Source organism: Rhodofomes roseus (assembly GCF_022264815.1).
Source record: "Rhodofomes roseus strain CIRM-BRFM 1785 chromosome Unknown C8Q71scaffold_12, whole genome shotgun sequence".
NCBI lineage: Eukaryota > Fungi > Basidiomycota > Agaricomycetes > Polyporales > Fomitopsidaceae > Rhodofomes > Rhodofomes roseus.
In genome coordinates, this window is record NW_025952968.1 from 1023761 (window position 1) to 1045310 (window position 21550).

The following is a 21550-nucleotide window of genomic DNA, read 5'->3' on the forward strand; positions in this document are numbered from 1 at the left end:
GCTCAGATCTCATCGTGAGCAGCGCCACTGGCGCGTCGCCTTCACCCTGGCAGACGCCCTCATCTGCGGCTCGTGCGTGACTTGAGCGCAGCCTTCCCTTGCACACTCACCGGCATCGTACTGTCACAATCCCACATGGACACCATCCCACTTCCCATCGGCCCATGCCCTGGATGGGAGCTGGAAAGCCACAGCGACACGGAGGCTTCAGATGAAGAGCCACAGGAGTTACGGAACATCCCTGAGAGGTGCGCATCACTTGCTGCTGCTTTCGTTGACGACTGACATGCGATCGTACTAGTCTCGTGGTCTCTCAGTCTTTGAGGCAGTGTGGGTTGTATATATGAATCTGGTGGAAGGTGACTGACATCCCCGTAGCACGTACTATTTGGCTGTCGTCCGCCTTTCCAAAGTTCTCGGCGAAAGCCCGTGGAGGAAAGCCTCCAGAGGTCGTACCTCCGCCTCATAGCATCAAGGTATACGGTCGATATGATGTGAGGATTGGGCCGCACATCTTCTCCGATACTACGTTCTACGAGGTCTGCTATCTGCCGGAGGGACCTGCAGGTACTGGGACACCAACTGGTCAAGCTCCCTCACACTATACGTTTCGCACATATGACCCCTCACAAGCTGACACGCAGCTTTCCACAGCGCTCTCCGCCCTGACCGAGAGCTCCGACACGCACAAGGATTCCCCTGACACTAGCGTCACTGTAACTCCCGACTTGGTTTCTCAAGTAAGCGCGGCAGCATCAACCAATCCTGATCTCAAGAATCTTCTGCATCTTGCTACCACTGGGAAAGCGACTCCAAAACAGCAAAATGAGCTTGGTCATATGATTCGATCTCTAGGCGCTGCCCAGCTGCCAGTGCCGACATTTGGGCAGCCTACCAGCTCAGGGATATCTGGAAATCCTGGAGCAGAGGCATCTTATCCCATCGATCCACCGCGTCGTGTGCGGGAGTTCGACATCGTAATCGAGTTCAAAGAGAAACCCTCTGATCGTTGGATCGTGCCCCGAGGCCCTGCAGTGTGCGAGAGACTAGATGTGCATAGTCTCTCCGATGTCAAGCTCTCAACTACCATACAATCTACAAGCTCAGCAGATACATCCGAGAGCCTCGACACTAGCGCTGCATCTCATGTGGTCGCTATCCTCATTTCGAAGGTCCCGCCACCGCTATGGGAGTTACTCTTGAGATGGGTGGGAGGTGAAGAGGGTATTACGAGGAGTAGGGCAGTGTTGAGAGATATAGTGAGCTCACTGTTGTGTTGTCCTTTGGGCGAATGCTCATCTCCGCAGGCCGCAAAGGCGCCGCCACGGGCGTACTTGCCACATCGGCTACCAGCTGGCCCGCTCCTCGAGCAACTGACGAACGTGAGCTTTGTTCATCCCCGAGGCTGTCCACCAACTGCAATACTAATTGGCCAACTTAGAATGCGCCGCCGCGCTACAATACGAAACCAGTCATGCCGAGCAACGCGGACAGCACGAGGACTAGAAGAAAATCTTCCCATAAACAGCGGGATGCACACAAGGGCAGTGCGCAGCTCGCTCAGACGATAAGCACGAGCACTCCTCATAGCAAACCCAAGTCCAAGTTCAAAGTGGTGGAACCTTCCACTCCCATTGCGTGCAAATCTTGTGGCCGGCCAGATGTGCCGTTGCTCAATTTCGGCAGTGCGTATTCTGCGTTCTCCATATATAGCCCACTCAGTCCCTACAGGATATTGCAAGTCATGCATCACCGCAGGAAGAGCCGGCGATGCTACTACGATTCCGCCTCAGGCCTATGCAACGTCCACACTCCCTCACCATCCTTGGTCATACGCTGGGTCGAGCCCGTACAACACGGTAGCATCGTCTGTTGCCACTTCGGGTGCCCCGACTGCATCCGCTGCAAAAGACCCTACCGGTCCCAAGACCACCACAGAAATCGTTCCGGTCGTCATACGCGCAGAGAACGCCACACCACAGGCAGGACCTTCAACGAACACGGATCATGACGTGGAGATGCACACTTGATTTATTGTACGATTACCCGCTCGTCCTGTATTTGTAGCGACCGTAGATAATAAAGATAGCCAAACGTAACGACGACAGCAATGCGCAAACAGCAGACTACGAGTAACATACCAGTAACATGCCAAAGCCCTTAAGTGAAAATCTTGACAATCCAACCCATCCACCAAACTACGACACCCGACTGCGCAGCGACAATGCATAGTTCGAGCAGCACAGCGCACCATTGGATCAGAAGGCCAACCGTGTAGAACGGGAAAACAAGCGACCACAACCCTGCGTGGGTGATCCATGGCAAGCCCCAGTACAGGGTCAGTTCATAGGCGGCACGGATTTGCAGGAACGTGACGCAGAGACTGAGGAATGAGAGACAAAGCAAGCCGACCCAATGTCGAAGCGAACGGGTCGGGAAGCACTCGATAGGATACCTCTTCGCCTCCCCGGTAAACTCATTCCGGTACCACGGAACGATCAGGAAGTCTTGGACGTCCTTCCCTATAACCTTCCCGTAGTTGCGCCAGAACGGAGTCGCGGTATCGAGCAGGAGAGTAAGCGCGTCCAGACCGATATCCCAAAGTTGTTGGTAGTGATTGCGATAACTCTCTTCGAGAGCGACTGCGTAGGACAGCTGTATGATGGTCAGCACGTGCCGACGGTGGATAGAAGCTTCGAACGTACCTCAGGATATACAAGCGATGTATGAGCCAGCGTGTCATTATAGCCCTTCTTGACGGCCTTGTGCGTATGTCGTACGCTGATTAAGAGCTCCGTGACTTGCTCCAGCTGTGTGACGACGCACGATTTGTGCTTCTCCAGCTCGGCGAGCGACCTGGTCAACGACTCCATAGGCTGCTCGAAGACACTCTCGGACGGTTCCGAGTCACTGGAATCGATAGCAGTCACTTTCGCAAAGTTGCGCAGGATCTTGCGTTGTCGATATACGCGGTCATGCACGTCTTCGACCGCCCTCCATCCCCGACTATGGCGAGTGCCACTTGTAAACGCGGATGGATCACGCGAGAAGGCCTCTAAGACGTCCGGAGGAAGCCTGGCGAACGGCATGCCAAGGGCAGCGCTCATGCCCGACTGGACAGAGTCGTACTCTCTGACGCTCGCGGCGACGCGCTGTAGGAGTTGTTGAGTGCGATGATTCTGTGATCGAGCATCTTCCAGGATCCTGTTGGGCAGCTTAGAACACGATCACGCTGCGACATTAACACACTTACTGGGCCTTCTGCTCGTATTGCTGGCGCTCAATCGCTTCATCAACCTCGCGCTGATGTCTTTCCCTCGCCTCGTGAAGTACTCGCTGCGAGGAAGGCAGAGATGTGCGTATTCTCCGACGGGGAATCGCACGACGCATGGGCGACACGGAAGGCTCAGCAGGCGCACTCAAGCCATCGGCTCTTGGGGTGCCGTCACCAGGATCGTGTAGTGCGGAAGAGACAACTACGGTCACAACCCCAGCCTCGTCATCAGGTTTGCCCTCTTGTGTGAGCATCGTGTCTCCCTTCTCTGGGTCCGAGATCTCCGGTGACCGAATACGCGAGCTGGATATCCTGCTAGATGGCCTCGACTTGACCATATTCTGCCCGGCATCCTCCGACATGCTCTGCTCCGACAGTGAATTGCGCCTCGACGATGTAGCGTCTTCGCTATCATATGCCCTGCCTCGGATACGCTTCGCCAGGTTTCGCAGATGATGTCGTCTATGCGGCGACTCGCCGTTGAGCTTGCCGCTGTAGACCGAGCTAGGCGCAGATTCTGTCGCTCCGACTGGGAGGGAATATCTCCAATGTCTTGTGAAGCCTTCGCTACTCCGCCTTGACTCTGCACCGATAGAGTCGCGGCTTGACTCGACATGCGGTTCGAACGACACCTGTTGATCGTAGGAAGCACGCCTCGCAGACGTGTCCAGGAAACGAGGGGATGGATTCCAGGACCACGAACCACTGGATGGTGATTTCGGTTCATGTTGGGATAACGTCGTCGGCGAGGGCGGTTTCTGAGGAATGCCGTCTTCTGGAATGGTCGCCATGGGCTGATGGCTGATGCGAGTCTTCGCGAACTCCTCCATAATGAGCGCGGTGAGATGCCATGGAAGGCGCGGGAACCGCTGAGGACGCCTGTCAAGAAGGTGCTTCAACCACGTTAGGGGCTCCGCTTTGTCGAGAGCTGCCTTTGCACCGGGTTCCTGCCTATCATACCAACGCGCGACCTCCAAAAGGTTAAGTGAAGCCGTGCGTGAGTTTCGCGAGGGTAGTAACATTTGGTAGCGCCTTTCCAGCTGGTCTTTGGTCATGGCAGCTTTGCGCAACGTCAGAGCATTGACCTTGCCCTTTATTCGAGCCAACTTGTCTGCCGAACAGATGAGCGATCTCAGGCTTAGGTCCACGGAATTATCGCATTACCTGCATATAGGGTCTCTTGTTTCTCGACTACAGCCCGGCTGGATGCTGCCGAGGACTTGTCCCGCTTTCGCTTGGGAAGATGCAACGGCCACCGCTTGTCCTTGTCATCTTCGGATGCGGAGCCTGCCCAGTCGAGCGTCGCCCCGTCGTTCGCAGACAAAGGCACGGGATGGAGGGGAACCGTGCCAACCGATGGACTGAAGTCGACCTCCGAGTCGACACTTCCAGTAGCAGACGAAGGCGCTGTTGAGGATGGATTCTGGTCGGGAAGGCGTATAGGGGATGACAAGCGGGATCCTCTGGCAGGTTCGCCTCTGGATTGTGCGCCATTGGGGATGTGGACTGACTGGGATCGGATGCGAGCTTCACGACGTTGTTTCAGGCGAATGGCGCGCTGAACGTCCTCGACTATCCTAGGATCTAGAATGTGGTGCTCAGACAAGGTTGCCTCAGGTCTAACGGGAGTTCTGACGTGCCTTCACGAGCTGTAAGAAATGTCAATGGTGGGCGGAGGGTGCAGAATAAAATTGCTCACAAAGGTCGTACTCGTCTGAGAACGCTGAGGTCTGCGAAAGATCCCCCCTGCTGTCTAAAGTCAAATTCGGCAACCCTCTGTCTTTCCTGATGCTCCTCCTGTTCGGTCGTGACGTCCTCGCTTGTCGGTTTGTATCACCATCTTCCAGGATCATAGACTGCGATGCCAGTGCGGGAAACGCGTCTGCAGAACGAACGCGCCGACGCGCATCATCCTGGAGACGGGTCAAAGGAGGAGTGTCCCTGCCCGGGCTAGCAATGGCCTTGCGTGACGTTGGTGGCGGGCCAAGTCCAATAGGATGTAGCCTGTAGGATATACTCTCCCCTGCGCTCGACCCGTCTTCATCGGCGGGAAACTGGACGCGAAGCTGCTTCGGGCTCCTGGCCGATATGTTCGGACTGCTGGTACCACTGGAGAGAGTACGACCCGGAGACGAAGGACCGGCCTCTGCCATCAATGTGGTGCCCTTGCAGCCAGGTTATGATATGAGTACCAGGAGGTGACGCAGAGTACGTCGGTTTGAGCCTCAGGACTGGTAAGCGGAGAAAAGTGGGCGACAGGAGCCTGTGTCAATGATCCCCGGACACCCTGTTACTGTCTAGCATAGAAGCGAGTTGATGCGTTGGCCGAGTAGAAAGCGGTGGTGGTTATAGTGCTGCGATGTTAACGTACTCAGTCGTCCGAAGGCCAGAGATGGTCCCTCGTACGGCGATCACATGGAATACCTCACGGGCGTCCTCTTCTAAGCGCCTGTCTCAGACTGCCTACTCAACGCCATGGACGACAGTGATGTCATTGAACCGAGGAACATTGTCAATAAGTATGCATAAGTTACTGTAGATAATATATTGAACTGCCGTGCCCATGCGAGGGTTCTACTGTAACCCATCAACGCAGAGATGTTGCGCCAAGTCGATATCTTCCCTTGATGTTCCCCGTCGTCTTGCACTTGCGCACAGACCGCGGCGGCAGCGCGAGGCCTGTGCGGCTCGTGTGGGTTGCCAGTGAATCGGGTGCATGGATGATAGACGAGAGCGACTCGGACCGTGTCCGCATGAAGGGATCGAAACGAGGCAGTGGCGCCAAGCGTCGGGTAAGAGGTACTACGCTTGATCCACTGGTCGAAGTCCATGACAAACAGGACAGGCGTGAGCGGGGATGCTCAAAGGTCGACGTCCTGCCTATTCCGCGAGTCGGTCGTAAGGACTGGCGGGACGAGGGTCGGCTTCGCCTGTCGTACGAGGCACTCGCAGAAACGCGTGCCCATGCGTGACGTCTGTCCGCGTAGTCTACGTCAATGCAGGTGTACAGACTGGCCGGAGTTGCGGGGATATCGGTCCCGGGACCATGTATTTTCAGACTATACACTGCTAGTATTCACGGTCAGCAGTGTTTCAAACGAGTAAGCGTCGAGGGACTACACGAACCAGACGCAGGTTCTTTCCGAGACTTAGACATGTCCAGTGTCTCTTCGTAGCCTGAATCACCCGAGAGCGAAACACAGGACGCATTTGGTGAGGCTGCAACCGATACGCTGGGGGAGTTTGACTGAGATTCGGTAGCTGCTGCCACCAGGCTGGCCGCCACCTGAGCACGTCGTTGCAACTGCCAGGCCCGTGTTGCATTGCCTACCGCCAATGCGTCTGATATGCCCATCAGCAGCTGAACGACACATAATTCTACCGTTCTTACCTGCCGCCTCCCGAGAGACCGATACTCGAAGTTCCTTCTCCACGTTGGCTTCCTCGGCTGCATTGTGATGACCTTGTTTCTGCTTCTGGAGCCTCGTGCGAGCTTGAATGGCGGCAGCTTGACCCTGCGAGCCGAACGTGCCATTCTTGCGAGACCGTGGCCGTCGTGCGTCGTACGTAGGCCACGACATGCCTGAAGCCTCTGCAGGCGCCACGGCAAGTGACGGAAATTTATAGAGCCAGGGAAGCATGCCAGTCTGAATGCAAACGAGGCTAAGCTAGTTAAGACCTCAATCTAGCAGGGTTGGGAGGACGGGTTGTACGAACAGACACATGAACGGCTATATATGACGGCCACATACGGTTCGAGTGGCGTACCATTTGGTTAATCGTTGTCCCAGCACGTTGAGATCCCTTTGTGCTGCTCGTGAACAATGGGTACAAAAGGAATTCGCGACCGTATTTCCGTGATCACATATATCATGTGACGTCATTGTAGCCGGACAATAAAGATACTGTATGCTTGGACTGCCACCGCTTACCTTCGACGTGGTACACAGTCATCGATAGTGATTGCGATGAGAGTAGTCTCCCGTAGGCAGACCCCAAACACGACCTTTTTCGAGGGGAGGAGGGCGGTCGTATTAGGCGATGAGATATTAGGCGATGAGAGGGAAGCAAACACTCGGTCGTATGCTAGGGAGCCGCTCACGACTTTGAGACAAACAATCTGGGAGATAAGGTTGATGATATTCAACGAGGAATACGCATCCTCGCTTGTCGCTGCTTCATCAATAGTCGAACGAACATTACGCTCGTGAACGCAGAGAGCGCATACCTGCAGCTGATTAGCTATCGCTGGCTTGTTGATACCACGACGACGTACCAGGTAGCGACATATGAGGCATGAGAGTTCCTCACATCCACAACTGGAGCTCTCCCAACAGGTACGCCACGTTTGAGGCGTGATGATATCTCTCCAGCATGACCCTCTGGTGCAGTTGTGAGCCATTAGACACGCCCTTGCGAAGTTACCTCATGCGATGCGCACCGAAGATCTCCTCCACTAACACCGGCTGCACGCCGGCTCTCTCTCCGCCAGCGTACTCTGCCATTGCATCCACATCAGCCCAATACCACTCACCCTTCTCGGGATGATTGTCGGGTGTGAATGCGTTCCGCTTATGTGTCGTCCTCAACATGCCGAGGATCTCGACGTCACCGCTCTCCAGGTGTCTCTTGCAGGAATCCGCCAGCTCCTTCGACACGAACCCGCGATCTACCAGCACGGTAGAGCCGTTCTCACGTACCAATGGCACTACCAAGTGATAGCCATTGGTCCCGTTACGAACTCGAGGGCCTAATAACACGGCGTGGTCGACGTCCCAATGGCCCTTCAATGTGACCTTGCGGAACGCGAAATCGGGGACAGCACTGAGACTTCATATGCAAGTACAAAGTGTAAGATGACCGATACCTTCAAGCTAGAGAATGGGCCTCGCACTTTATTCGCTTAGGCAAGGTCATGGGCTCCCTCTGCAGTTTCTCCTCCAGTTCGTCGATCAAGGCTACCTTCCACTTGAGCCGTTGCACCTGCCACGTTCCCAGCGCAAATGTGAATATTGGGATGAATCCTACGAGGACCATCGTCGGCGTGATCCAACGCTGCTTCTTCGCCTTGTAGATCGAGGGTGCCGAAGCAGTCGACTCCATGCGAGCTCCGGCAGCAACATGAGATTTATGTGGCTTGAAGCGTAGGTTGGGCCTCGCTTGTCGAGCAATCACACGCAACGGCGTGAACATGGTCGTAGAATGGAGTTGCCCACCCAAGTATGTACCCAGGGAAGGACAATGAGACCCAGATGTGAATGGACTGTCGAGGACCGAGGTGTGGTGGACCGGGTCGCCGAGCGATCCAGGAAATCGCGCGTAACGCGCGTGCTGTGGCTGTCTTGAGCGCTTCTGCCAGTGCCAGTGAGCTCAGCACCGTACTGCGTACGCAGTGCCCTTACATCGTTCGCGACGTCCTCTACCTTCATCCTCCTACTCTTGGTCTAGAGGATAGGAAGGCGCAATAATGTAGGAAGTGCCATGCAAGTACGCTCGCTCAAGTGCTGACCTATATCCAGGTCGCACGGGCAACGCTCTCGCTATGACATCGAGGATGAAGTCCACTACCCGACACGCCCGGTAGACAAAGACAAGGCTGAAGCAGAGCTCGTCGTCAACATCAAGAAGGCGACCAACCCAGACGAGAGCGCTCCGAAGCAAAAGCACGTCCGAAGTGCGCCATGTTGTCTCACTTTTGTCCTGTGATGCTAACTATTCAATCATAGAGTGCATCGTTTATACATGGGATTACCATTCGTCTATCTCTTTCTGGACTGGCCTGCGAGTCCAACCTATCCTCGCCGATGAAGTGCAGACGTTCAAAGCGCTCATCACAGTACATAAGGTCTTGCAGGAGGGACACCCAGTCGTGCGTATTCATGACATATCCTGTATATCTCATGCTGACCCGTTGCTCCGCTAGACGATCAAAGAGGCTCATGGTCAGACTGGCTGGCTAGAGACATGTGCGCGTACCGTGGGCCACGACAGCGCTAAGGGTTTGTCACAGCGACCGGTTGTGCGTGGTCGGCATGTAACTGAACGTATATGGCAGATTATGGGCCATTGATCAGGGCATATGTCCAGTTCATCTTGGCCAAGCTCAGGTTCCATCGACTCAGGCCCGAGTTCAACGGATTGTTCGAGTATGAGGAGTACGTGACCTTGAAGGGTATCGATGATCCGAATGAAGGGTACGTGTGCCAGACCTGTAGGTCGGTAGGTGTGCTCTGATACGGTACCATAGCTATGAGACCATATCCGACCTCATGGGGCTGCAAGACCAAATCGACTCCTTCCAGAAGATGGTCTTTGCTCACTTCCGTCACTCCGCCAGCAATGAGTGCCGCATATCCGCGTTGGTTCCTCTAGTGAAGGAGAGCTGGGGTATCTATCGGTTCATCACTAGCATGCTGCGAGCTATGTACCGAAGTGAGTATTCTCGATTGGATGCCGTAGCTAACTTTGCTGATGCGCGACCAGGGACCGGTGATACTGAGGCACTCGAACCACTGAGGCAACGTTACAATGCCCAACACTACGCGCTTCGCAAATACTACTACGAGTGTTCGAATCTCAAGTACCTCACGGGTCTTATCAACGTCCCAAAACTCGGACAGGTATGTTTTGGCGGACACACATTTTGAGCTTCGACTGACGGCGTATATATAGGAGCCGCCAAATCTGTTGGACAATGGCACAGCTCCCGACCTGCCTGCAAGGCCGACAACGGCAGCGGTCAAGACACCACCACCCGCCACACCCGCACCAGACGCAAATGCTATCAACGAGCAGGCACGCATGCTGAAGCAATACGAAGAACAGCAGATGGCTCTTCTTGCTGCGCGTGAAGCCGAAGAGCGTCAACGCCAGGAACTCGAAGAGCAGCAGCGTAGGGAATTCGAGCAACGCCAGGCAGAACAGGCGGAGAGGGAGCGCCTCGCACAGGAGCAGCTCATGCAGCAGCAAATGATGCAGTACAACAACCAGGCGGCGGCTCACTTCCAAGATCTGGAACGAGAACTACTCACGATGCGGGGTCAGTATGAGCGTGATCAACTGATGCTCGAACAGTACGATCGAGTATGTGTCTTGCATCGATGGCTGAGTTTGTTCTGACGTTGTGCATGCAGAGAGTGAAAGCCTTGGAGGGCGAACTCGGTAGCATCACGGCGAACGTCAACGCGCAGATGATGTCCAAGGATGAGTTGATCAAGCAATTGCAAGACCAAGTTACCCTCTGGCGCAACAAGTACGAGGCACTCGCGAAATTGTACAGCCAGCTAAGATCGGAGCACCTCGACATGCTTGCGAAGTTCAAGCAGATGCAGTTGAAGGCCAACTCTGCGCAGGAGGCCATCGATCGCATGGAGAGAATGGAGAGAGATCTCAAGACGAAGAACCTCGAGCTCGCCGACATGATTCGCGAACGTGATCGTGCTAGGTTTGACTTGGATCGCCAGAAGGCCAATCAAAAAGACGAGCTTGACCGTATACGGCGCGAGTTGAACTACGCCAATGAGCGTGCGGAAGACGCGGCTCGTTCGAAGAGCTCGGAGACATCCACTATCATGTCGAAGTTCAACCGGCAATTGCAGGAGCTTGAGGACTCATTGAGGGTAAGGAAATCTGACAACGTATATTCCTTCGGCTGATATATTGTGGACTTGCAACAGGCCAAGCAGCTTCAGATAGACGATCTCCTTGTCAAGCTCGATGATGCGTCCGCTGATGTGGACCGCCTGAGAGAAGAGAAGGATCAGGAGATCGCCATCCTTCAGGAGGGCATGGACAGCACGATTCAGCAGCTTCACGAGGCTCAGCAGGTTCGTGATCGTTGCATAAGCTGTACGCATCAACTAACCGGTATGTAGAACCAAGGCATCTCAGAGGAAACCACAAATGCCCAGATTGACACGCTCATCCTGGACAATAGGAAGAAGCTCAACCAGATCATCGGTAAGTACGTATACTTCAAGTTGCTCCTCATCATCTAATCGTTTATTGTAGATTCCATTCTGCAGGCCTGCGTCCACAAGGTGGATGAGGCTATCTACGAGCTTGAGTCTCCAGCCACCGCTGGAAATCTGAACTCCACGCCTGAATACACTTTGTCTATGATCGAGAAGTCCATGAACAACGCTACGGACTTCGCGACCATCTTCAACCTTTTCCTCGGAGGGGAAGTAGGCGGTGACCACGTCGACGTCATCAAGGGCGCGAACGAGCTGGCGCAGTCTCTCGCGGATGTGCTGATCAACACGAAGGGCATCACTCGTCTCGTCAGTGACGAGTCGGCCGACAAGCTGATCGGTGCAGCCAAGACCGCTGGCGATGTCGGTCTCAGAGTGTTCCTGAACCTCCAGTCCTACAAGCTGGATCTGCTGCCGACGTCGACACAACGCAAGGAGGTCGCCATGCGGAACAACGGCGAGGTCCGCGGCGCGTTATCAAAGCTGTCCGAGGTCGTAGACAGTCTTGCGCCTAAGGGCGGAAAGTCCGGTGCCTTGGCGAAGGCGAATGGAGACATTGGAGACATCGTCGAGGCCGAGATGTTAGGCGCAGCAAAGGCCATCGAGGCAGCGACGGAACGTCTCCAGCAACTCATGGCGCGTCCTCGCGACTCTGGACGGTTCAGTGCCGTCGACCTACAAGTCCACGATTCCATCCTCGCCGCTGCCCTCGCGATCACAAATGCCATTGCCCGGCTCATCCGAGCAGCCACCGAGTCGCAGCAGGAGATCGTATCCCAGGGCAAGGGGTCGAGCACTACGCAGCAGTTCTACAAGCGTAACAACCGCTGGACGGAAGGTCTGATTTCCGCAGCGCGCGCGGTCGCCTTCGCTACGAATCTCCTCATCGAGAGTGCTGATGGTGTGCTGTCTGGCACGCACTCTTTGGAGCAGCTCATCGTTGCATCGAACGAGGTTGCTGCGGCCACGGCTCAACTCGTAGCTGCGTCTCGTGTGAAGGCCAACCTCATGTCGAAGACGCAGGAACGCCTGGAGCTCGCAGCGAAGGCTGTCACCGAGGCTTGCAAAGCCCTCGTCAAACAGGTCAAGGCCATCTCCGCCAAGCAGACGCAGGAAGAAGATATCGACTACAAGAACATGGCGGCGTTCGAATACAAGCAGCGCGAAATGGAGCAGCAGGTGGAGATCCTACGCCTGGAGAAGGACCTGGGTGCGGCTCGTCACAGACTAGGCGCGATGAGGCGTGCGGGATACCATACGGACGAGACAGATTAATGCGAACGGAACGCGAGATTTTCAGCGATTACCTCTGGGACACCCATTGCGACCCATCCCCATCTGTAACATACTAACTACTATGCGACGGCTATTCTTGCTTTCTCGTGCGCTGCAATTTCACTCTCATGTGCCCAGTGGATGACGATTCAGAGGGAGTTATGTAGCATTATCCGCAGTTTGGATATTGGATCATGAATAGCTGTCGTAATCGCGCTGGGACCTAGGTATCCATGAGTCATACAAGAGGGCGATGCACTGACCATTACAGGAATATACGCGAAGCAGTAAAGCAAAGAAAGAGGGGGAGCAGAAAAGACAACGCATGCATCCGAAAGTAAAGTGCTATCGAAATACGTAGCCATGAGCAGCCAATACAGTGACGCGCTGGGCAATATACGTAATAAAGAGCAATACATACGAAACGAGAGATCGAGAACAAGGGCACTCCCTAGACGTAAAGTAGAGAATCGGAGCTGCGCACTGTGTCAAAAGAATCTTTCCCCCTATCCATGTCCAGAAAGCTGCTGTCCATGGTCGGCGAGTCTAGCGCGTCCAGCTTCACGTCCATGAGGCTCTCCGAAGCCGCGTCCGCCTCGTCATCTATATCGAGGAACGAAGGCTTCTTCATGAGAGACTTCCGCTTCATCGCCTTCTGTTCAAATGCGCTCGGAGGTCGTGATAAAGTCGGTTGCGAGGGGCGATGATGTGTCGAAGGTCCTTGCAAAGATGAGAAGCGACCCCTCGGGCGTGAAGGGGGCGGCGAAAGCGGCTGTATGGGTACCGTGCTGAGACGCTTGTCACTTTCGCTCTGGCTGGGCTGCACATGACGGACTGGACGCGATCTTGGTGGAGGCGGCAGACTCCAGGCGGCCTGTTGGGGCGAATCTGCCGAAGCCGCCATCGCCGCGGCCGGCGAGGGCTGTCCAGAGGTAGCAGTCGACGGCCGAACCGTCAAGGAGGGCTTGCGGGGACCCTGTGCCAGTGCAGAGTTACTGCGGAAAGGGAGGCGAGACGGCTCTCCCGCCGAACTCCTCAACCTAGTCACAGCTGTCGGAAGAGCAGACGACTTCCTAGGCGGCGAGGAGACAGGCGTCCTGTCTATCCTAGGTCGTAGGCCGGAATCACCAAACGCAGAAGTCGCAGCCGACACGACCGACGCGCGGTGGTCGGCCTTTGATGTGGAGGCATCGGTGTCCGCGGCAGGCTCGAAGTATTCGTCCGCCTCGTCACCTTGCTCCGTGAACGCCGCTTCTCGAGCCAACTGCTGCTCCAACTTCAGCATCTCCGCAGGCGACATGATATGTTGGGGGATATACTCCGTCTGGGACGTCCGTTTGCTCGAGCCCATCCCCGTCGGGGTCTGCGGAGTCTGAGGGCTTTGTGGGGTCTGCGGCTCCGGCGGAAAGGACATGGTCGCCGCCATGTTCGCATCTGGCAGATACGAGCCCGGCGCAACGCACGAGTTGCTCGTCAGCAGCGAGAGCGGGTTTGCGAAGCTGCCGAAGGACATGACGATCTTCTGGCCCGCCGCGCGCAGATCGTCGACGCTGTATATCGAACGGTTGTCCTCGTCCCCGCTCAATGCACTGCTCGATGGCCCGTGTGACGATGTACTCCTCCGCGCACTCGAGCCCGAGAACAGCCGCTTCCGCGCCGGCTGATGTCCGCTCCCAGAGGACTTCCGCTGCTCGAGAGGTGGCGATGAGGGTAACGCAGGTGGTGCCACGTCTGACGTTGCATGGCGCAGCGCGGGTATAGGCGGTAAGGGGAGGCGGGAATGGTGAAAGGATCGTTGTTTTCGTGGGGACTTCATCCCGGGAGACATGCTCTTTCCGAAGAACCCATCCTCGTGGCCGACAGATCCTGATGCAGCTGATGACTGGCTGGCTCCGGAGAATCGCTTGCCAAGCAAGCTCTGCTGCGACGATATTCTGGTGAGGGAGCGCGTCGATGAGTACATGCTTCCGCTGAAGTCTGCTGAGCCACCTTCGCCGGTAGTCGACGTAGATGGTAGCCTACTTGTGGAGGATGAGGGCCCGGGCTGTACGAGCTCAAAGTCGCGCAACGTGTCGGAGGGACTCGTGCTGCTCGCTTTTCGGCGGCTTGCACGTTCTTTTCCTTTCGCCCTTGGCCCGGGCAGTTCTTCGTAGCTGTGCAGTAAGAGCTGATTGATCATGTCGCCGGTGACGGTGGCCATGTCCAGATCCATACTAGGGGCGAAGCTCATGCTCGATGAACTGGAAGACGGTGCGTCAGGGAATAGGGACAGGTCATCAAGGGAATCAGAACCGCCGTGGATTGATTCAGGGAATGGTGTCGGCGGAAGGTCCTGAGACGGTGCACGACTGAGTGGTGGTAGAGTCACCTTTGTCGACGACGCCTTACGCACGACGACAAGCGGGCGTGCTGTCGATGAGGGAGACATGTTCGGCGATTCGAAGGACTCAGCGCTATTGACGGTAGATGACCGTGAGCGGCTGAAGGTGATCGGAGAGGAAGTCGAAGCAGACGAGAAGAAGCCCTTGGGCAAGGCAAGCGATGTGTCAGACACCTTCCGCAGTCGTGCAGGCACAGCCGACGGCAGGGAGGGGTTGGCGGTACTAGGTCGCCAATCGCTGCTCCCCGGCGCACCTATCGTCATACCTCGCGACCTCTGCGCGGACATTGGGGAAGCACGCTGGAACGACAAGTTGCCCGGCACAGGTTCGCTAAGACGACTTGGCCCTTCGCCTGCCCTCACTGTTGAGCCCGATGACCCGGAAGGACTCTGTCTTCGGGAAGATGCAGGTGAGACTGGCGGAGCGAGTGAGGTGTCCCTGCCGCCTGCTGAGTTTTGTCTGCTTCCTTCGGGTCTAAGAAGACATCATTGGTATCTCAACGTGTCCCGCTCCATTCGGGAACGAAAGACTCACCTAGAGAGGCGGGATGATCGAGGGGACGCTAGTTTCATCGAATGACTGTCGGAAGAGTGCCCCTGCGACTTCGAAGAAGAGGAAGCATATGAAATGCGGTTGTAGAAAAGGATCTCCCCGCGTTTATGGGTCGGCTCAAGCATTGACGAGTCGGAGTAGGCAGACAGCCTATTTGGATCGTGGCCCTGTTGTACAATGACACCGCCGGAGGCGAATGGGTCAAGTTCGGAGAAGGTGAGGACGGAAGGTTGGAAGGACGTCCTGTAGTCTGAGGGTGTGCGGGGCTCTGAAGCGGTGCGAGCTGATCTCGCATCGACATCGAGTTCTGGTGAACGGGTGGTCCTTATGGACTTAACGTTGGGGAGTCTGGAGGAATAGAGCGTGGAAGGAGCGACAGTCGTGGGGTCGGCGCCAAAGTCGACAGGAGGGCTGGGGGGCGGAGGGTGTTGTATGGGGACATCGGAGGGCGGATCCTGGATGGCGAGGGGGGCGACCTTCTTGGACTTGAAGCTGATGGCGGAGCCCAGGGTCTTGAGCCGCGAACCAGATGTCTCTTTGGGTCTGGGGGAGACGGGGAACATGGACGACGTCGATGACATCTCGGCGTCATCGTCGAGACTGGAGAAGGAGCGCATGGGCTTGACGGACAGCTCCTTGGCTGGTTTGCCGCGAGACCACCATGACGATTTGGAATGTCCAGGGGGGAGGATGCTAGGTGGCATGGGGATACGTACGAAGGAGTGTGGGTCTCCGAGTCGGGATAGGGCAGAGTAGGCTCCCGGGGCTGCAGGACGCTGAGGACAGCGAGGACAACGCAGGGGGCGCGTACGAACCTGTGGTTGTCCGCTATGGTGAGCGCGGCATGGAAAGGTGGGATGGTGGATGGGCAGCTGGGGCAGCTGAGCGTGGCTGAGCGGGATGGACGACGAGCGCCACTTTGCGCGACGGCGGATGTGCCAGAAAGGGCTGTCCGTGGTGACACGCGCGCCTATCACTCTCCCTGCTTCCTCAAATTTGATTCTCCTCCCATTCATTCTGCTCTCATCCGCTACTTATCGCCGTCCATGCAGCGCCTTGCATTCTTGAAATGAACGGCTTCCTCGGGCGTGGATGCACACGTTCGCGCACGCCCATGTCTGTCTGTCGTCCGGCCTGAGGAGGGCAGCCAGGGCAATCATCGCCTATCAGGCCAGCCGGGCGTTGGCCGGGCGGCCACCACCTCCGAGGCGCCGGTGTAGGCTAGTAGGGCGGGACGGATTCGGCCCGCCCTGTTCAGTCCCCGCGGCCCTCCTCCAGAGATCCCACCATCGAGATCCATCTCCCCTCCGTGTCGTTCACCTTCTCACACGGCCCGTACTTGCATACATTGCTTGCTGCGAACGGAGGCTTTGCTGTGATCTACATGATTTCCACCCCATTTCGCGTCCCCCTCGCGCACATGCATCTCAGTCGTGTCATTGAGCAGCGACAGTCGACCACCACCCCAGCCAGAGCATTGAAGATCTCATTCAGTGAGCAGGCGCATTCTGATAAGTCCGATAGTCGGCGTCTCGCCAAGGCTCGCTCACGCCCTACTTCGACTGTCATGATGGCGCTACTTACGTCCCATACATAACCCGTACCGGGCACACTCCGCCACAAGGGTTCAAACGTTCAAACGTTCGCAGCTCGCTGCGTCCTACACTGCATGACGAATCCTCGGCACGGCAACCCGTCATGCGTACAGGGCCAGGGGCCTGCAACTTGGACAACCTGAATGCAAGGTGCCATAACGGCTGTTATTAGCTCGCCTTACAGCCCTGCTGATCGGTGGTGGCTGAAAACGCAATCAACCGCCGGGAGTCCCGGCATCCCAATATTCGGCTGTGCAGTCTGCGAACTTCGAAGGTGGCGGCATGAGAGTTGCAGCGTTGAACATCGTCGGCAAACAGAGTTCGGTCTAGCATACACCAAATAGGAGTTGACAGAGTACGTATAGTTCGGGTGGCCCTTGAACAGGTTAGTGGGCTCGACACAAGCTCCTCACGTGCATCGCTTGCATGATTCAGGCTTCGAGCCAGTTGCACTTAAGTACGGTATGCGTGCCTTCTGTGGCTGACCGGCCTTATTCCGAGATGGCATGTACAATGACCGAATGGCGGCCGCATCCAGTCGGAAAGACCGCCTTGAGAATCATTGGGGAATCGGTTCAACCCAAGCAGTCTCTGGCAGTCCCACAGTCGTGAGCAAAGATAAACGACCAGCCGGCGGGAAGACATACGGCATCCGCGAACAGAACGTCGGGCCTTCGAACAGACAAGCAGTCTCCCACCAGAGGGGAGCGCAACTGGTATGTCAAGCCCCTGGTCTTGGGCCTCTTGGCTGCATTATGGATTCGGCCTCTTCGAACGGAACAAAAGCAATGACTCGGCATTTGCACATAATGCCTGCGTCCTTCCTGTGTTCCGCGAACGCCATCGGACCTCTTGATAGGCCTCTTTGGGACGCTGACCTTCCGATAGCCCTTGTACTCACTGACGCTCATCACTGAATTGATAGTTCATCATCGTGGTCTTCAGCTCCCCTCTCATGGGACCTGTCGATGACTTGAGCTCCGTGCGCCCCGAACCATACATAAGGTTCCAGACACGTACCGCCGGGTCAGTAACTGACAGATAAGAACGATCCCATAGCACCGGTACCACTAGGAAGGGGAATGTCACGACGCTGCGATCCTAAGTCCAACTACAAACCGTCAACTCACCTGTCGCCCTTCGCAGACCCTTAGAGTGCACTTGACAGAAACTCGATTGGATGCCAATATCAAACGCCTATAATGACTGACCAGAGTTCCGGGATGCTGCAGTAGCGCCTACCTCATGACGGCGTGAGGTCAGCTAACAGAAACATGATCGGTTTCCATACCATCCTCAAACGAGCAAAGATCAGCCTCGCGACCTCCTATACTCGACGGGGCATTCATCCAACACCTATTGGACCGGCTCGAGATCCTCGTAGGCAAGAGGAATGATCCTGAAGTGGCACACGTTGCAGGTTGCATATGGCAATCATATCAACCATGCATGCACCACACACAGCCGAGCACATCGCCTCAGCCCACCAACTACTCGATCAACAATCCCAGATGATCACAGTCCAGTAGCGGCCACTCACACAGCATCGTGACAGCACGGGACCGTATCGCACATCGGACGTGGACATCGAAGCAGACAGTGAATTGATTAGTACAGCCTAACATGCAGACGGACGCTCGCAGGCCCACGCGGTGCCCGCAGCTCAGCCCAGCTCAGCCCAGAGGTCTTCGTCATCTCGTTCTCGCGCCGCTTGCACAGCGCGGGGCATCTCTGAGAGTGGGGCTCGGGCGGCGGGTGCCGCCTCCTCGCCTGCGTCGAAGACGACGGGGTTGCGGATCAGCGGTCGGCCGAGCTCGTCTGAGTGCGGCTCTTCGTCCTCGAGGTCGATGTCCAGGGTGTAGCCTCCGCGGTGGGAACCGAGGTCGATGGGCTTCGGCTGGGAGAATATGGAGTGACCAGACCTGCGTTGGGGTCAAAGAGGTGAGTATTCGGCGTCGGTAGCGCGCGAAGAGACTCACTGTCGCATGACGATCGCCAGTCTCCCGAACTGAATGGCGTTACGAGCGACCAGAAGGATCGTATCGAAGAGCTCTTCTTCCTGGCTGGTGCTGCCGCATCCAGCGAAGAAAATGACTAGTAGCGTGATAACACAGAATGCTGTGATCACCAAGTCCATGACGTTCCAAACGGACGTCCAGAATTGCTGCACATCCGGCTTAAGTTCAAGGCGCCAAGCAACTACGCGAAGTTTTGGATGCTCACCCGACCAAAGGCGACAAACCGGATGGCGACCTCCAGAATCATGGCGCCATTAATGACGAGTTCCAAGATATAGAACGGCAATGTCGGGCAGCCATTCACCAGGCTCAGCGCGACAGTGACCATAGACAAGCAGGCCATTCCCAGGTAGAGCACAATGTACGCTCGCGAATGGACGAATCGGTTCGCCAGACCCTTTGTGATTTCTTGGCGGGTCATCGAATATATTGAACGCGTAGCCCTATGTCACGGTGTCTGTTGAGCATCCGGCGCTGAGCCGGGAGTCTATGAAGAGTACAAGAAAAACATACCCAGGCACAGGTGGGGCATCCCGCAGAGCATCATCCTCGCCCGCTTCAACATCGTCAAGTCGGTCGTAGTTGACGGAGGACATCGTCGCACCGTGCGCTGCGCGCGGGACGGAGTGGCGGTCGGTGGCGGAGTGCAGAGTCGGGTAAACAATGGCAAACACGACCGTTCGATCGCGTAGCTACTTTAGCGCTTGCTCATCCGCCTCGGCGACCTTGTCGACGACTCTCACTCAGAGGGTCTTGCTGCTTGTTCTCTTCACCACAAACCTCCTTAGCCGTTACCTCGTGAAGTCTATTCAAGATGGGTGGTGGCGATCTGAACATGAAGAAGTCCTGGCACCCGCTCCTGTTGAAGAACCAGGAACGGGTCTGGCTCGAGGAGAAGAAAGCGGTGCGTCGTGCTGATTTTTAACAACATAAACAGCCACTCAATGCGTCCCATGATAGCTCGAGGAGAAGAAGAAGCTCGACCAGCTCCGCAAGGAGAAGGAGGAGGAGCGTCAGCTGCAGGAATTGCAGCGCTTGCAAGAAGAGCAGACGGGGAACAAGAGGCAGGAGAAGCTGGAGTGGATGTACTCCACTCCAGCCACGGGAAGTAATCAGAATGCAAATGACCTGGAGGATTACTTGCTAGGCAAGAAGCGGGTGGACAAGATTTTGACGGCGGGCGAGAATGAGAAGGTGCGTGTGCTTGGTCCTGATCCCTCGTACCTGTTACTCATCGGCTACTGCATTACATAGGTTGGGGCTGCTCACAAGAATTTCATCGCCACCCAGTACGCGAACACAGTCCGCGACACCGCTGCCAAGATTCGCGAGGATCCGCTACTTGCCATCAAGCAGCAGGAACAGGCTGCGTATCAGGCTCTCATGTCGAACCCGCTTCGCCTGCGCGAGATGCAGGAGCGTGCGGGCATCAAGCCTAAGAAGGACAAGAAAGACAAGAAGGACAAGAAGGAGAAGAAGCATAAGAAGGACAAGCACAGGGAGCGTTCCGCGTCACTGCATGACGACTATCGCCGTTCGGATTCGAGGGATCGCTACGCTCGCTCGAGGAAGTCGCCTAGTCCTCATGATCGCCGCAGCCGCTCTCCGCCGCCTCCCCGGTCCCGCTACGACGACGAAGACTACTACTCTCGGAGGCGAGGCAGGAGCCCCAGTCCCGATCATCGTCGCAGAGATCACGGTCCAAGCTACGATAGGGAGCGGGACCGCCGGCGTCAAGACGATGGGGTCCGTACATGGCCGAAGTCTGACGAGTCCGATGAGGGCCATGACAAACGACGAAGTTCCAATGGTGACGATAAGAAGAGGCGACGGAGCCGCAGCAGGAGTCCCCCGCGCTACGATCCTCCTCCAAAGCGCTCCCGTATGAGTCCTCCTCCTCCACGCGCGCCCCAGTCGTCATTTAGTGCCGCGGATGACCGTGCAGCTCGTCTAGCTGCCATGTCCGCAGACGCATCGCATCTCACTGTGGAGCGGCGGGAACGTCTTACCCAGCTCCTCGAGAAGGAGAGGGCGGACGCTGAGGCCGAGGAACGCGCCAGGGCCAAGTCGAAGGGTATGGGCGATTTCCTCAGCCATGAGCAGAAGAAGGTTTTCGGTGGAGTAGGTGGCCTCGAGGAACGCATCCGCCGAGGAAGAGGGCAGCTACGCGTCGATGCAGATTGATCCTACGACTTCCTACTTGTATCTGCTTCCTTTCCGCTATCTTCCCATTTGTGCCATGACGGACGGTGCTCCTTGTGTTGTGCTGTTCTGATGGATATGTTGTCTATCTTGCGCCTTCGCGGCGTGTCTCCCGGCGTTTTTTCCTGACCTGATGTACAACACTGGGCACGTCGTTCATCCAGTTAGGCTGGTGTGCAATTGAGAACTTGACGTGTATTGGCTTTCACGCGCACGGACGAGACGATCCTGAATACAAATGTAAGCTTAAGGCTCCACGCACGCCTCCGACCAGCGCGAG

The 21550-nt window shown here is 56.2% G+C and overlaps 7 protein-coding genes across 7 annotated transcripts; 3 read left to right on the forward strand and 4 right to left on the reverse strand.

Moving 5' to 3' along the window:
* The first annotated feature begins 1 nt into the window (after position 1).
* On the forward strand, positions 2 to 2095 carry C8Q71DRAFT_103028 (uncharacterized protein). Its single transcript, XM_047916270.1, has 6 exons — positions 2 to 248; positions 302 to 330; positions 379 to 1259; positions 1308 to 1382; positions 1442 to 1685; positions 1732 to 2095. Exons 1-6 carry the CDS (start codon positions 136 to 138, stop codon positions 2028 to 2030), a joined length of 1641 nt encoding a protein of 546 aa, XP_047778299.1. The 5' UTR covers positions 2 to 135; the 3' UTR covers positions 2031 to 2095.
* Positions 2073 to 5778, reverse strand: C8Q71DRAFT_763988 (uncharacterized protein). Its single transcript, XM_047924043.1, has 6 exons — positions 4974 to 5778; positions 4915 to 4923; positions 4439 to 4858; positions 3254 to 4385; positions 2706 to 3204; positions 2073 to 2655 (listed from the first exon to the last, which is right to left on the reverse strand). Exons 1-6 carry the CDS (start codon positions 5425 to 5427, stop codon positions 2161 to 2163), a joined length of 3009 nt encoding a protein of 1002 aa, XP_047778300.1. The 5' UTR covers positions 5428 to 5778; the 3' UTR covers positions 2073 to 2160.
* Positions 5779 to 7417: 1639 nt separating this feature from the next.
* Positions 7418 to 8377, reverse strand: C8Q71DRAFT_797398 (SURF1-domain-containing protein; the record flags this gene model as incomplete). Its single annotated transcript, XM_047925747.1, has 4 exons — positions 7418 to 7502; positions 7551 to 7641; positions 7716 to 8098; positions 8169 to 8377. 4 exons carry the CDS (start codon positions 8375 to 8377, stop codon positions 7418 to 7420), a joined length of 768 nt encoding a protein of 255 aa, XP_047778301.1.
* Positions 8378 to 8628: 251 nt separating this feature from the next.
* Positions 8629 to 12678, forward strand: C8Q71DRAFT_763996 (cytoskeleton assembly control protein). The gene is made up of 12 exons (XM_047924044.1): positions 8629 to 8743; positions 8794 to 8948; positions 9001 to 9143; positions 9198 to 9273; positions 9330 to 9468; positions 9522 to 9706; positions 9758 to 9894; positions 9947 to 10357; positions 10408 to 10893; positions 10951 to 11100; positions 11149 to 11233; positions 11285 to 12678. Coding segments are annotated over exons 1-12 (3207 nt in total). The 5' UTR covers positions 8629 to 8741; the 3' UTR covers positions 12523 to 12678.
* C8Q71DRAFT_763997 (uncharacterized protein) lies at positions 12679 to 16404 on the reverse strand. The gene is made up of 3 exons (XM_047924045.1): positions 16271 to 16404; positions 15438 to 16221; positions 12679 to 15377 (listed from the first exon to the last, which is right to left on the reverse strand). The coding sequence occupies exons 2-3, from the start codon at positions 16157 to 16159 to the stop codon at positions 12974 to 12976; spliced, it is 3126 nt and encodes a 1041-aa protein (XP_047778303.1). The 5' UTR covers positions 16160 to 16221; positions 16271 to 16404; the 3' UTR covers positions 12679 to 12973.
* A 2216-nt stretch (positions 16405 to 18620) lies between these two features.
* On the reverse strand, positions 18621 to 19638 carry C8Q71DRAFT_103223 (uncharacterized protein). The gene is made up of 4 exons (XM_047916271.1): positions 19582 to 19638; positions 19274 to 19525; positions 19030 to 19214; positions 18621 to 18972 (listed from the first exon to the last, which is right to left on the reverse strand). Exons 2-4 carry the CDS (start codon positions 19487 to 19489, stop codon positions 18714 to 18716), a joined length of 660 nt encoding a protein of 219 aa, XP_047778304.1. The 5' UTR covers positions 19490 to 19525; positions 19582 to 19638; the 3' UTR covers positions 18621 to 18713.
* Positions 19639 to 19719: 81 nt separating this feature from the next.
* C8Q71DRAFT_908311 (Pre-mRNA splicing factor-domain-containing protein) lies at positions 19720 to 21477 on the forward strand. Its single transcript, XM_047928989.1, has 3 exons — positions 19720 to 19972; positions 20029 to 20262; positions 20323 to 21477. The coding sequence occupies exons 1-3, from the start codon at positions 19883 to 19885 to the stop codon at positions 21250 to 21252; spliced, it is 1254 nt and encodes a 417-aa protein (XP_047778305.1). The 5' UTR covers positions 19720 to 19882; the 3' UTR covers positions 21253 to 21477.
* Positions 21478 to 21550: the final 73 nt, after the last annotated feature.